This window comes from Ahaetulla prasina, chromosome 1 (assembly GCF_028640845.1).
Source record: "Ahaetulla prasina isolate Xishuangbanna chromosome 1, ASM2864084v1, whole genome shotgun sequence".
NCBI classification, from domain to species: domain Eukaryota; kingdom Metazoa; phylum Chordata; class Lepidosauria; order Squamata; family Colubridae; genus Ahaetulla; species Ahaetulla prasina.
Genome location: NC_080539.1, coordinates 228,975,901 through 228,992,084, shown reverse-complemented (window position 1 = coordinate 228,992,084; position 16,184 = coordinate 228,975,901). Strand labels below are relative to the sequence as shown.

The window sequence follows — 16,184 nt, the reverse complement described above, 5'->3', positions numbered from 1 at the left end:
TAGAATGGGAAGGAGAAGAATTGTTGCAGAATGATTGGGACGGCAAAGATCAAGATTCACCTGTAAAGGGCACTGATATTTTCCCCTCCTTGTAAAATATTTTAGAGATCCTTGATGACTGTCCTGGTCCCAACTCAGGTGACTATATTACAATGAAATCTGTCACAAAATACTCACGTCACTGAGCTGTCGAGTAACTTTCTTGGCAAGCTCCACATCAGGTGGGTCAGGCACAGAGGTGTACTTCGATTTCTGCTCATCGTGTCCTTTTTTGTAAACAATCTGAAACCACCAGGAAAAAGAGGGCATATTTATTCTTGCAACCTGTCTCAATAGGAGTTCACTTTCATGGAAGCAAAATACGCCTCTGTTAATTTAGCATAGTTATTTTAGGATTTTATACCAGGAATAGAACAAGATAATCAGAGGAAGCAATTGTTTAATTCGCTTGGCTTTAGGCATGCTTGGTGGTGAAATCTGCTCTTTACCACTACAAATTAGCCATCTTTATAGAAGTTAATAAATTAAGAGCCGGTGTGGAAAGTTTGTACTGCACCATTTGTTTTAATGTGCCATTTATTTTAATGGCTCTGGTGTTGGTTGGATTAGGGAATAATACTTTCCAAAATGGGAATATTCTTGCCTCCATTCCTTTGAATAAGACTCAGTACTTAGTAACTATATTCTTTTAGTTTTCTTGGCAGCGCGGAGAAATGACTTGCTATTATCTTCATTCCAGTTTTGTTTTGTTTTTTTACTTTTGTCTAACCTACCATTCTAGAATGTCCTTGTAGACTCCCATTCAAGTCCTAACCCAGGTCCAACCTTTTGGGTTTTTTAGATCAACCAATGTCACCTAAGTGCTGCCACAGATTTCTTCTCCATCACCTTAAATTCAGTATCCATCCCATTCCAGTACCTCCTCTACTGCTCAGACTTTGCCCGTGTCAAAGGGCAAGACAATGTGCTACATACAGCCTTCTATTTCATTCTTGCGAAATCCCTTTCACGATTGGTCAGCTTCGCCATGTCATACCTGGGTGCCCTTTCCCAAATGTCTATGGAAAATCTCAATCATCCAGGTCATGGTTGTCCCAAACGTGCTTTTCCAAAAAGCAACTGGAGTTTCTTGGTTTTCACTGAAAATGTTTTGTTTCTTTCTCGATGAGAAATGAAACATTTTCAAGGAAAACCCAAGAAAGTCCAGTTGCTTTTTGAAAAAGCACTTTTGGGTGCTCTTTCACAGTTACACAGGTCCAGAACTGATGATTGATCACGATTTTAGTACTTACATCACTGAGGGCCTTTTGTGCCTTTGCAACTCTCCTAAGTTCAGGACTGTCATCATAGGGATAGAAGAGGGACTTGTCTGCTTCCCACTCTTCAACATAAGGTTTCTGAGGGAAAAGTAACCACAAAACTCATTGGGAAAGAAGCACGAGATACATAGAAAAGGATTACAGATTCTTCTAACCAGAAGTACACCTACCTTACTGAATAAGGCTGTATTTTTTATGGCATGAACAAGCTCAGGAGCATCAGGAGGAAGCAAGTACTTTTCCTTATTTTCTTCCCAGTTCTGTTTGTATAAAACCTATAATGGCAAAAACAAAAAAATACCACATTGGCTAAAGGAACTGTAAAGAAGCTCCTCTTTTAAGTGCGATTCTTCATAAAGTCTAACAATAGACTACTTCTGAACACCTCAATGTTTCTTGACGTCTTTTATACATGATTGCCTAACCTTGATTCTTCAAAGTTATTGTTTAAACACACATAACAAACTCAAATTTCTACTTATCTTAAGCTGTTCTGTGAAAGTATGCAGCCTCAAAAGGCAATTCATTCACCTAACTGAATAAATGAGAATTTGCTAGAAAGACATTTTGTCCTTTTTAAATCATCTCCCCATGGTCTCCAGTAATAAACAGATGAGTCATATCTCCCGTGTCCAATCTAAGGACCAAGGTTGTTGATTGTGTCCTTGCTTCATTTTGTAGGACAATGCAAGAATGTTTTGGTCACAATAGTTGATACTAATAGTTTAGCGCCAATCCAGAAGGACAGGAAGTGATCACACTGAGACAAACATTTCAAGACAGTCCCTTCTATGAAATGTATGGTTTATGCCAGGGGTCTGCAAACTTGGCTCTTTTAAGACTTGTGGACTTCAACTCCCAGAGTTCCTCAGCCAGCTCTGAGGAGTTGAAGTCCACAAGTCTTAAAAGAGCCAAGTTTGCAGACCCCTGGTTTATGCTATTTGGAATAGAGAGGATCAGCATAGTTGTTACCACAGCCTATCCACAGTTTGGAAGTGTCAGGTACATAAGTGTCATGGTATTCAGCCGGTTCTATCCGATTTGGGCGAACCGGTGGCAGTGGCTGTGGGAGGCTCCGCCCACCTGCCCAAACGTCATCACCTCCCATTTTTGATGCTCTGTGCATGCGCGGAAGGCTCTGCGCATGCACAGAAGTAACATGTGTGAGCAAAGCACAAGCACGCACGCTCACATTTGCAAACCGGTAGCAAAGTGCATACCACTTCTGGTCAGGCATATCAATTCCTTCAAAATTAAACTGCATTGTGGTAAAATTAAAGTTTCAGAGAGAAATAGAAGCCCTGGCAACCTTTTGAGACTGTTTGGTAACCGATTAAAGTAAAGTTTACACATATTTCACTGTCTGGGTAAATATTTCTTGGGGATTGAGGAGAATAAGGTATTCTTTTGCATTTTAAGCATTAAACTGAAGTACACAATGTGACTTAGATTGTATCACCTTGAAAAATTGAACATCTGAATGTGATGCTATCAGTGGCTCCAAACAAACCAGTTTTGCTAATATTTTCTGGGCACATCGGCTTTCAATTTCAACCCTTCCTGATTCAAAAGCCATAATGCAAATCATGGAACTGTAATCCAAAGTCGCTGGAGAGCTCCAGTTTGGGAAATTCTGATACAGGTTGCCTATATTTTTTTATATATTATTCACAACAATACTATTATGCTTTCTATAGGCATACAGAAAGAAAAGATGTGAAAAGGCATTCCACCCACCCACCATAGGGGCAGTCATTGTTTAGTGACCACATTTGGGATCAGCACCTCAGTCATTAAGCAAAGCAGTTGCTACATGAATCCACAACTATGCTTATCATCTTATTTCAGATTTCCTTTCCTTTACAGACCTGCAAAGGCCATAAAGAGAGGATTGGTCATAAAGTTATTTCTTCATCACTATCATAACTGCAATGGTTGCTAAAAGAGGCAGTCAGTGAATGAGGACTATCTTTATAACTCACTAGAAATGCATAAACTTTCCATTGGAAAGTTGGATGAGAAGTGATACAACATATATATTATTGATGTGTAATAACAGGTTCCTCTCATAATTTATCCAAAATTAAACGATTTGAGCTACATAAGCACCACCTAAGTTGTTTGTTTCTTTTTTTTTTTTTTTTTACAAATCTCAATGATTTCTACATCACAAGATGTCTTACCTTGCTGACTTGCTGAGAAACTTTCTTTGCATGCTCAATGTCTCTTGCTTTTTCGTCAAGGTGGCAATCGGTTCTAGCTGCCTCCCCAGCCATGCGATACTTAACCTACAGAAAATACATATAGGCTTACAGTATAGGAAACAGTAGTTAAATCATTGCTTTGCAAACAGGAAATGGAGCCAAAGCAAACTGAAATTAAGTTATCATGTAATTAATGTCATTTCTTCAAATTTATTTAATATACATTTAAAATGAAAACAGTGCTAGCTTTTGAAAAAGCTCTTGGGGGCCATTTCAGAGGGTTTGGAGATGACTGGCAGTGTTCTTGTGCTAAGACAACCCGTAAAGCCAGCTGTCAGGTGTGAAGACCACATGTTATGTTCCAGTCAAGCTAATTTATTGCTCATGCTATACACAGGAATTTCGTCAACTAACAGCCAGCACTAAATTGGTGCTAGATAAGAGCCAACAGAATTCAAGAGATGCTGGACTTGGATTGCTTGTGGCAACCTAATGACTCCAAACTGATTTCTCTCTTGACTCCCCAACCCAGGCTCTGCCTCTTCTTCTCCTACTCTAGCAGCTTTCATGCCTGCAGTCTTTTTCAGATAGTCAAGAGCTGTAATTTTAACCCACAGGTATGTAGTAAGAAGTCTCAAATTTCTAGCTTCAAGCGGAGTCTGCAGTTTCCTTGGCCAAGGATCTAGCAGTATTCATATCCTAAAGTTCCAGACTGGCTTACTGTAATATTATGAGTGAGCTTCTCGCTGTCCTGACTAGAATTAAAACAGTATTACCTAGTCATGGTTTCTTCTTCCTTATCCTTACCTCACTGAGCTGATCCTGGACTTTCTTGATTCTCCGAAGTTCGGGAGTATCTGTTGTTATTCCACATTGTTTTCCTTTTTCTTTGTCAAATTTTTCCTTGTACTTTTTCTGGGAGCAGAGAAGATAGCACAATGTAGATCTATTTTTAGCATGTCGAAGGGTTATGGTTAAGAAGCCCTGTGGAAATGCCTTGCGCATAAAGCTTTAATGTATTTCTATAGGTGGGCGCATCCGAATTACACAAACTGTTTTGATTTCAAATCCCACAGTTCCCTATAATTTACCAAAAAAGCTGAACTACAGGTAGTCCTCGACTTACAACAGTTCATTTAGTGACATTTGAAGTTACAATGGAACTGGAAAAAAGTGACTTATAATAACCATTTTTCACACTTATGACTGTTGCAGCATCCCCACGGTCATGTGATCAAATCTCAGAGGCTTGGCAATTGACATATATTTATGACCATTGCAGTGTCCTGGGATCATGTGATCACCTTTTGTGACTTTCTGACCAAGCAAAGTCAATGGGGAAGCCAGATTCACTTAACAACTGTGTTAATAATTTAACAACTGCAGTGATTCAGTTAACAACCGTGGCAAGAAAGATTGTAAAATAGAGCAAAATTTACTTAACAAACGTCCCACTTAGCAATAAAAATTTAGGGCTCAATTCTGGACATCAGTCGAGGACTACCTATAATAGGAAATAGACTGCATAAGATCTGGGGACATCAAGTTGGTATGTGAGTAGAGGAGGTGTATCTACATGTATATATACAAGCACAGATATATTCCCATGCATAATGGGATGAAAGTTTGATTTAAATATAAATTGCACAATGTTCTGATTAAGAGACATTTTTTTCCTCCAGATTTATGGCCCTACAGATCAGCTTTGGCTCCCTCTGAATGTACTGAATTTATGCTCTGAGTACAAAATACATACATCCACCCACAGGGAGGGAGGGAGGGAGTTTAAAGAAATATAGATAAGGTGAATTAGGTTATCTCATTTAGCCAAAGAAGTTATGATCTAAATAAGGAAAGACTATAAACTTGAACTTTTTCATATTATTCTAAATATTAAACTGGGATGACCCTAAGCTTTGATTCTTTTTGGTCTGGAGACCAGGATTTCCAGCTCCCCCATATGCTACAGTAATTGATAGATGTTATCAATTTCTTTTTTTTAACTCAAATTTTCTTTTTTATTGTATAAAATACAAAAAAAGAAAAGAAAATAGAAAATTAAGGGAAGGGAAGGAAATGGGGAAAGTGGGTGTGAAATACAAGGGAAGAAAAGAGAAAAAGGTGTGAAATACAAGGGAAGAAAAGAGAAAAAGAAAGAAAAAGGAGTACTGACTTCCAACTCTTCCTAGAACCATTCAAGATAAATATACTCCAACCTCAACTTTTTGCTTTTACATATTGTTACATACTGTTCTCAGTTTCTGATACATTGAAAAAGTACACATGTATAAAATAAATATTTTTTTCACAAGGATCTTTTTAAAAATTGGCTGAAACTCATTAAAGTAGCATTAAACTGCTTTGAATGTGAGAAGATGCAAATTTCTGACTTACATCGCTGAAGAGCTTTTGCATTTTTGAACTGTGATCCAAGTAAGGTGTCCGAAACTTAGATGTGTCCACTTTTTTCCGTACAACTTTTTTTCTGACAGGTTGGGAGGCCTTGTGAGAAGTGTCTGTGACTTCCGGAGGTTGTGTTGTACTATCCAAAGTATGCGTTGTGGTTGTTTCATAAGTATGTGTTCTTATTTCTGAAGGATGCCTTCTTGTTTCTGAAGGATGCCTGCTTGTTTCTGAAGTATGTCTTGTTGTTACTGTGTACGGTGCGGAGCCAGTGCTGTATGTAGTCTCAGTGTACTCAGTAATCACCTAAGAACATGGAAAGATGTTTCAAATTTATCTCCCGACTCAGCACTAGTTTTAGAGCCTTTTTAGTTGATATTTTTGGAGTTACAATTGTCTATATTCCTGATAATCTTTTTTTTAAAATCAGCACAACTGAGATACAGATACACCTTCTTTGGCAATTTCCAAAGGATTTTCAAAGTTAGCAATCTACGCCCAACAATAGATTATATGAATGATTTATTTGGATGGCTTTTTTCACCATACATCATTTCATATGGCTGTGCAATGTATAAAATTACCCATTTGAGTTGAGTCTTCACCTATTCTCAAGATAAATAGAGAAGGCAGAAAATTCCAAAAATTAAATCTCTGGACAGGTAACAATGGAATAGTGTAGAGACTATGTTTGTTTGATCTGTATGACCAGTACCCAGGAGTGGTCATACAATTACCATATTGTATTCAAGAGTATCATATCCTGATATTCTTGAATTCAGGAAGGTCCTTATGACATGTTACATCTATTTTTCTGAATTGAATCAGCCATGAGTTATGTTTCAAAAAAAGAAACAGACGGGTGGAGTGGGGTATCAGACAACTTTTCCCCTCGTCCCCAATCAAGTTTCCCTTGAATTTGAAAAGTGCTTTATAATGTGCACATATCATTTAATTTATTTCTATAAAATGAAATATTTGTTTTCTACATAAAGGAATTCAACCAAGTCTTTTGCATTTTACAAGGATTTTCCTCACCATCATTCTCACTCACATCAGTTTTAATTTTGACAATATATATTGTCAAAACAAGACAAATTCTTCCTTTGCTTTAACCTCATTGATATTAATGAGATTATTCCAAAATATATAAGAGAATTAGTCTATGCAAATAATAAGCCTCTCTCTTTTTATATTTTCTGAATGTATGCGCAAAGGTTATCTTATGAACTATTCCCCTAAAGTGAGGTACACACAAATAAACCACATAGATTCAGAATCATGCAACTGTTTTTCTCCATCGACACAAAAACTAATGTTCTTAATGAAGGAATAACTTTGTCTCCTCTGTCCTGCATCAGCCTGATTTCTAGAGAATTCTAGAGAATTCTATAGAAATCTGTACCCTAATCTGCAAGATTCTAGGATCCTCCTAAGTAATTCTGAAACCTGGAAAAGGATAGTGCTTCTAATATTTATAGCCATGCTGCTATCATAAACAATGCAAGACTTCTAATTTAAAAAAAGTATATTAAAAGAATTGCCAGGAGGAATAAACAACAAATGTTTAGAGTAAAATAATGTTACAGTATTTATCTTCAGGTTGGTAGTGACATTTATGAAAACATAACCCTGAGAAAAAAAATCTTGTTTCAAAGATGAAGAAGTTGAACAACATGTGAATATGTTATGCAACTTGAACAAGAAACAAAAACAAAAAAATGACATTGGACATTCCAAAGTGAATTTACATCAGACAAATGAATGGAAACACACTAACAGAAGCTTGCAGGAAGAAATATTCTGCACATACATATTTACTCTCTTTCTTCTTCGCTGAGTTTTCAAGTTTTCACTTTCATTTAGCAATCTCTAAGAAATACTGTTTTTTCCTTTACTTTCTGGTAGATGGCCAAGATTTCAAGAGCTCAGCAGAGGTATATATGTTTTTAGGCTAATCATACAGTTCAAGCCAATCAAAAATTACTCATCCATTTCACTAGGATGCAGGCATCACTATACATCTGCATCTCCCAGAAGAAAATGAAGTGTTTTTAAAACCTCTCAATTGGTACTTTACAAACCATTGAGCATATGGACAAGGAAAAAAGTTCAGTGCAATTAAAGCCTGCTGCAAATTTAGGCAAATAAAAGTAAGGCTGAGCAATAATACATTAACTAAAACAAGGCTCCAACTCTTGCTGGAGGGGAAAAAATGGAATTTTCATTTATTTGTCCTTTCTCCTACATCTTCGTCAAAAAAAAAAGAATGTAGGAATCATGCAGGCAGAAAGCTATTTAACCTTGTTACCCTAAGCTACATTTTTCTCTACTGGGGAACCAGAGTCTCTCCTGTCATTGAAAGAGATTATTCCATTAGTGTAGAGTAGACCTAGGTTCAGGTGTTATCATCTACTGCACCTCCTAACCACAAAATCTGTATGTCCGGCCCTTAGCATCAAAAAGTTGCCCACCATTGCATTAGCAAAAGACAATCAAAGCAAGATCATTATTCTGTTATATAAGTTGTTGGTTGACTTTGTTCTTCCCAGAGGTTATTATCAGATTACTCAAGTATGTAAAAAAAAATCTATTAAATTATTTTATATTATACACATACACACAAAATGCTTAAGAAGCATTAAATTCCACAAAATCAGACATTTGTGCATAAATCAGAGGCTTTTACCTCGCCTGGTTCACCCTCGACCTCCTCTTCTATGTAGTACTATAAACAAAGAAGAAACCTCATTATTTTTCACAAGGTCATCCATAAAAACATATGTGTTTCTCTTGAGGCAAAGAACAAAATCTCAGTCTGAAGAATGAAGTGATTGATAAAGATATTCCATAGAAAGCGCTCCAAGATTTAGCTGCTGGTAAGATCCACAGGCATTTTGTTCCATAAATACCAGCGGATTTGTGGCTGCCAATCGCTCATAATACTTAATACTGTTTAAAAAGTTATTTTTCCTTGTATCGTAAGAACATAGCTTTTTAAATGTTGTATTAAATCCAATTCAAGAATTCCAAGACTTCAATCTCCTGCTTGCACTTAAGGAATTTTGGACACCCATTGGCTTGTTCATACAATAACCTTTTAAAAGTCATGACTCAGTGGCGAGAGAACAGGATACCTGAGTTCACCACATCATTAGCCATAACTTCAAATCATGATCAAACACCACCCTTTCATTATAGAATAGAATAGAATAGAACAGAATTTTATTGGTCAAGTGTGATTGGACACACAAGGAATTTGTCTTGGTGCATTCGCTCTCAGTGTACATAAAAGAAAAGATACCTTCATCAAGGTACAACACTTACAACACTTAATGATAGTCATAGGGAAACAAATTATAGGTACCATTTTGGTTATTAAGGAAGGGGAGTTAATCCAAAAGATAATTCAAATACCAATGCAGAGAGCAGTTAAACCCACAATATTTCCCAAGTGATACATCTGCAATCACTCACTGACAATCTTGCATTTAATTGTTTTCTTGTGAAAAGGGCATTGTAAGAGAACTAAGTGATTCTTTCACAGGAAAAAAGATTTTATTCACCTCTGAATTCTTTTTAAAGGAAATATTAAATGTCCTAGGAACATCTACCGTGGACTATTCATTTAAGTTTGCTACCTGACAGCTCTTGTAAAAGAAAGGCTTTCATAAAAGGGCAAATGATGTGTCAAAACATGATCATATTTTATTAAAATGACAGTTGCACATTACATTTTTAAAAATATATTTCTTAATTAGGCTGTGCAAAGCTGCAGTGAGATGATTCAAATGGATGACTCAAATTTTGTTTGAAATGATTCAAGCCAGAACTGAAACATAGCCAATAATCTTACAGAATTTCTCTCTGATCTCTCAGGACTGTTTATGCTTCAGGGTGAATTATCATATTTAACTTCAAGGAAGAAGGCATTGAATTTAAGGAGAAACCATGCCTGAACAAGAATTACTGGACAAAAAAAAATCTTATTGGCTTCCACTGCTCAGCAATCTAAAACAATCTTCTATCTGAAGGGGGAAACAAACATCTGATACTGATGCACAATGTTGTGTGATCGACCAAATGGAATACAAGCTATCAGTCACTTGTATCTAATCTCCTACAAGCCACAAGGAATTGAATATCTTAATTTTTCTGCCTGTCTGCTATATTTGATAAATTGATTTAATTCTGTGTGTTAGCACAACTGACATAATTATATTGTGCATATCTATAGGTCTCACACATGGATACTAAGTCACGTTTAATAGACTATATTAGATTAGATTATATCTTACAACTGTTGGTTTTTTTCCTTCTAGGTTATTTTCATGTTTTGAATTGGGTCTTGTTACTACTAAGAGAGAGAGAGAGGAAGAAGTTGCTATTGTATCAGGGTTGAAATACTGCTTCTCAGTGTCATAAGTAAGATAAAGTTCAATATCCTGTCTGAACTCAAATTCATTAAAAAAAAAAACCTTTGATGCCTATGGAACAATCCAGCTTCCAGAAAAGTACAAATAATATTCATTTCCATTGATCTTCCAAAGAAAACAAGATAGAAGTGCAAGAAACAAAGAACTTAGATGTGGAAGACAATTGTAAAGAGGGATTGATGACTGCAGTGCTTCAGAAGATTTTTTTTAATCCAATTGATCACCTTAAATCACTATGCTGATTTCAACATAGGAAAGAAAGTGACATTATCATCCTTTAAGATTCATAATGAAATGAACAATATCTGAAATATTCTCTTGTTCAAGAAGGAACTCCGCTGCATCTTCTTTAAGTGGCTTTCTTTTTGAAATATTGCCTAGAAACTTCATCAAATTTAAGCAGATGTTCAGGGCAAATCTAAAAGAAATGAATGTATTAAGACCAGCTATGTCAATAAAAATGTTTCTGCAAATCAGCCAACCTAAAAAAAATGGGACAAATCCTTTTGCTAATAATACTCCATTGGTTGTACATTACACCAGTACAAACTCTTGTGAAAAGCTCTGTTGTCAGTAATCTTTGAATCTTTATAGTACCAGTGAAATATATTAGACTAATTTCATAGGGGGACCTTCTTGAATATGAGTCATGGTAAATAAAGAAGAAGCAGAAATGGCACAGAATTGTGTTTGATAATAAGATTGAACGTGCATCATTATTAGAAGTTTAATGTTTAATGTTAAAGATAGTTCCAAATTATTTCCTCAAATTCTTTTTCACTAATACTATAGCAACCGCTAATTTTAGCCTAACTTTGCAGAGCATCAAATCAAGCCTTACATTAGCAATATCTTCAAAGTGCATTTTACTTTGAAACAGCATTCTTCACCACAAGAGCAAGCTTAATTCACCAAAAATTATTTAATGCATTTGGTTAGAATGATTTCTCCTGTACACTGAAAAGTCTTGAAAAATGGAGATGTAGAAGATGCTAATGCTGTCCATGTAGGACCCAATATGATTTATTTCCATGTCTTCCTTTTACTGTTTGACCTTATCAGATTCATTTTATTGATCGGCGTAGATTTTTAAGCCCATATTCCACCAATAAATTCTACTGGATTTCATGCATTTTGGGTATTAAAAGATTTATTGTGCTCAATTTAATAGGATCTACAACATTGACTAAATTCTCAGACTTTGTGCACTAAGGCTCTTTTCTGTTTCCATGAATCACATTAACAAGAAGCCTCCACAGATACTGGCACCCTTCAATGGAGCCTGATTCACTGCCACTGTTTGCAGATGATTTATGCTTCTATAGATAACTGTCAAGACACTGTTTATTTCAAGCTTTATATATAATTGGGTCTTTTTATGAGAAGAATATCAGGAGATAATGGTCCTCCTATTTTTTTTCACTATGCACCACTTAGACTGGTGCTTGTACAACTAATGGCATGCATATACCTGCTAAAGCACTACCACAAGCATACAGGAAAATCCCAGAAGTGCTTTTTCAAAAGGCAACTGGACTTTGTTTTTCCTTGAAGATATTTCTCTTCTCATCCAAGAAGCTTCTTCAGTTCTGACATCAATTCCAGTACTGATTTCTTGGATAAGAAGCAAAATGTCCAAGGAAAAACAAAGTCCAGTCACCTTTTGAAAAAGCAGCTTTCGGACAACCATGACCTGGATGCCTGAGAACCTCCATAGATATAAAGGAAAATTTGTGGGAGGAGATGGAAGAGAATGTGTGCATTCATTTGCCTAAATAAATGCATTGCTATTTCTGTTTATTAATTCTATGTCAGATTACATACATACAAAATATATGTGGATATCTGTGTGTGTCTCTGTGTTTGTGTGTGTGTGTGTGTGTGTGAGAGAGAGAGAGAAAGAATATTCATCCCAGCATGGAAGATACATGAAAGCACCATTTTTTTCTCATGTGACCTACTGACCAACTTAAGATCGGCAATGTGGCCATCATACCAAGCAAAAATAGAGCCTACTTCTCACTTAAGTATTCTGTACTAAACAATCCAAATCAATGTCCAAAATGAAAAGCATAAGCTACTTTTAAGAGGACTCAACTGCAAGCCCTTTAAAATATAAATTTGTCTCTTTATAAATAAAAACTTATTTTTCTCTGTAATGCTTTGCACATTTAATTCTGGTTCACACAAAATTAAAGCATGAGGGGAAAGGATCAATTGGAGAAAACCAGGAAAATGATGTGCTATGGTTCTGAAAAAAGTTATCTTGCTTGAAACTAAGATTAGAAGAAGTTGCAGCCTTTTTTTTTACACCTGCTACAAATACCCCAAGAGACAAGAGGAAAAAGACAGACATCTTGAAGAGACAATGCAACAATATAAAACTGAAATGATAATATGAAAGATAAAAAACACTATTAGTCTACTAAGAGACAGACAATGATAAGACAATGGGCATGGCTATCAGACAGGCATGAGATGGGAAGAAGATGGAAGAAAGAGAAGAGGGGAGAAGAGAGGAGGAAGAAGAGGAGAAGGAGAAGAAGAAGATTTCTGCAATAAAAAAAAAGTTGAAAACATTTCCTTGATTGTGATGCTGGTCATCAGAAATATTAAAGAGTTTTACTTTAGTAGGATGTAATGTGATCCAAGAGTGGCAAACACTTGTGCAACACATTCAAATTGATAATCAACGTGCATCTGGAATTACAACCCAAGGCTTGCAGAAGCCACACACAGAACTGGTAAAATGGAGCCTGGCAAGGAAATGTACCCACGACTTTTCACACAGGTCCTATGTAAGCCAGTAAGTTGTTGCTAGATAGAATTACAAGCATTTTAAATGTCCATATGAATGTTAACATTATCAGCATCATTTATGCTGTATTTTTCTATTATTATTTTTTTTTTTAAAAAAAGACTAAATCTGCAGGAAGATGAGGAAAGAAAGGGCATCACAGGCATTTACTGTCATCATGCACTCTTTCAACCTCATGTCCTAGGCCTTCTCTGGGAGTACCTGACAGCTGCTGGAGGCCATTTAGAATATATCAATTTTTATAACTCTCCGGTCACCAGCTCTGCATTTGGAGACACACTCACTTCTGAAGCAACCATCTCAAGTTTCTGACCTGCCATTATTTGCCGTTTCTTTGAAATAAAAAAACTCATCTGCATAGCTCAAGGCAGTAAATCAAACATTTAAGTCTTACCTCCACAACCTCATCATAATCATCTTCATCTGCCATCTTTGCGGAAAGCCTGTCCACCTACTCACTGGTCACAAAGCAAGTCAGATAGATAAATATCAGCATGATGAAGGCAATGTAGCTCACTTATCAAAGCTAGTATCTCTATGCATTATAAAAATATTGTAAGAATGCCTTTTTTACACAGAGAGAGAGAGACACACACACACAGAGAGAGAGACATACAGAGAAAGAGACAGACATGAAGCTGTAATTTATTCAACAACATAGGCCAAATATTAAATATTAAAATATTTAATATTTATAAAGTTTGATATTTATAAAATATTGTTCATAAAACATCAAAATATTAATAAACCAAAAATATTATCAAACGTTTCAACTTTCTAAAGATATATATAAAGGGATACCATTTAGCTTGAGATGTTTAGCATCAGATTGCCATTATCCCTTCGTAAGTTGTATTTCTCCCCAACATCTCATATACAGAGGAAAAAGGCAGGGTTTTTTAATTATTATGGAGACATTGGCCTCCTTCCATATTTTAGCAAGTTAAATTTTTTTGGGGGGGGGAACCACCCCAAAACAAATTGCACTGTTATTGTCCTTTATGAGCATAAATATAGCAATTCTGCTTAATAGAACTGTTTAGGATGCAGGCAAGGAACAAACATAGATTATCGTATCTATCAACTCTCTTGAGTGACGTACTTGTAGTGAAAAATTAGATAATATCATGAAGTCTCTTCCTAGCTCAACAGAGTAAGTTAAATGGAATATATAACAATCACAAGGCTGTGCAATGTGTACTGAGAATTTATGTAAAAACATCTACAGAGAGATGAATAATTTGACAATTCTCAGCCAGCACCAACCAAAACCAACCAACCAAAATTAATAGCGCCCCATTAATATTTCTTGAATGGAAATTCACGTACAGTTTGATTGTGAACTGCAACTAGAAGAACCTAAATATGTTTACCAGCAGCTAGAAATTAATGCTTAGGATAAGGAGTGCCAAATATTGAGCCAATATGGTAGCATTAGAACAATAGCATTGCAGCAAGGTGCGCTGGCTATGGCATGGGCAAAAACTGGAGAAATGTCCACTTTAATTGTGTTACACAAAAAAGCAACTTGCTAGGTCACCTCCATGAAGACTTTCTTAACCTAGAAATTTAGCTGGGCAGATCCTGCCACAATGCCTGTGGGCCAATGTAACATTACTCTATGTAAACCAATAACCTTGGGGTCATATATAAACAACCACAAACTATTAAATCATACAAATATTGTTCAAATGACCTTAACTTAATGAAGTTAATTTCTCTCGTCCCACCATTGATCTCCGGGGATGCTCTCTTGCTTTGCTTCTGGGGGGTGCTTGACGTATTTCTCCAACTTCAGTCCTAGAAAAGATCAAGACTCTGGTTATTTAGATGGCAGAGAAGCGATGAATGAATGAATGCCTTGGAATGAATTAATGCACTGGAATGATGAGCCTGCTGTGAGAGGTTGCAGATCCCTCTTTTCTGGTGCAGGGAAGGAGATGAAGGCTTAGAACAGCTGCTTCCTAGTACAAAAATATTTGCTCTGTAAGCCAATACCCCAGAGCGATTGGCTGGTTTTGTCTAGTTAGCTGAACTGCCATTCCTTCTGAGGCAAGTGGCACTCCAGTGCTGTAGGTTAAATATAGGCCCTTTGAATGCTGCCTTTTCCTAATGCCAATCCTGTTCAATCAAGGTGATATATAAAAATCAAAGGATGAAAATGTTTGTTTCACCGAGGGAATGGGACAAGTCCTAAAGTTGAGAGAGAGAGAGAGACCTCAAGAGAGGCTTAGCCAACGGAGCCATTGATCTCCATGTGCAAAATGTTTCCAAACGACAGAGGCTAACTCTCCTCTGCCTTTAAAACCACACCAAACTCAGGACTGATCTCTTCCCAAACGGGATTACTTTGATGCTGAAAAAAAAAGTGTGTTAAAATTTGTAAAATAGCAAAAAAAACAACACAAATCCCTCAGGCCATAAAGTCTGCAAACAAACAAACAAACAAAAAAACCCACAAACAAATAATCATTTGGTAGCAAACAAACTCCAATCTGACTTTTTTTTAAAAAAAGAACAAAAGGCACAAGCTTACCAGTTATATTTAAATAAATTTCCTTAGGAGCAAAGCCTCTCTGACTGTCCTCCCTCCTGAGACAAGCTGGGCAAAAGCAATGTTAGTCTGATGCATCAGCTCCTAAACCATCATGTGGTTGGGGGGAGCCAATCAGATCAGGCGTGCTCAAGTTTCAGATACTAAATATACATGGTGACCCTTTGGAGGACCACCTGTTCGGTAAACCCTCCAAGCAAAGCAAAGTAGCTCATACAAACCATTGCTTTGTTTTTTTAAACTCAATCAAAACATAGCAAGAGCATCAGTCCCTTATAAACGATTCAACTGTTATTCACAAAGACATGTGGAATACAAACCACTACTAAGGTTGTTAATTACAATGAAGTTAAAACAATAGGCCAATGGAAGGGGTTTTTTTTTCTCATCCCACTCTCCCAGAAGATCTATGGTTTCTGAACTTGAGATGATTTACCATAGCCTTTCATC

At 36.4% G+C, this 16,184-nt stretch overlaps 1 protein-coding gene across 1 annotated transcript in view; it reads right to left on the bottom strand.

The window, feature by feature from the left end:
* The window catches only part of NEB (nebulin), a 223,971-nt gene extending 208,188 nt beyond the window's left edge, over positions 1 to 15,783 (bottom strand). Inside the window, exons 1-10 of the mRNA XM_058193019.1 lie at positions 15,717 to 15,783; positions 14,877 to 14,980; positions 13,575 to 13,638; positions 8,616 to 8,654; positions 5,918 to 6,232; positions 4,331 to 4,438; positions 3,503 to 3,607; positions 1,490 to 1,594; positions 1,293 to 1,397; positions 178 to 282 (exon numbers count right to left, since the gene is read on the bottom strand). Of these exons, the coding sequence (XP_058049002.1) occupies positions 178 to 282; positions 1,293 to 1,397; positions 1,490 to 1,594; positions 3,503 to 3,607; positions 4,331 to 4,438; positions 5,918 to 6,232; positions 8,616 to 8,654; positions 13,575 to 13,610 (918 nt within the window). The 5' untranslated portion in view covers positions 13,611 to 13,638; positions 14,877 to 14,980; positions 15,717 to 15,783. The remainder of the gene's footprint in view (positions 1 to 177; positions 283 to 1,292; positions 1,398 to 1,489; positions 1,595 to 3,502; positions 3,608 to 4,330; positions 4,439 to 5,917; positions 6,233 to 8,615; positions 8,655 to 13,574; positions 13,639 to 14,876; positions 14,981 to 15,716) is intronic.
* Between the last annotated feature and the right edge of the window lie 401 nt (positions 15,784 to 16,184).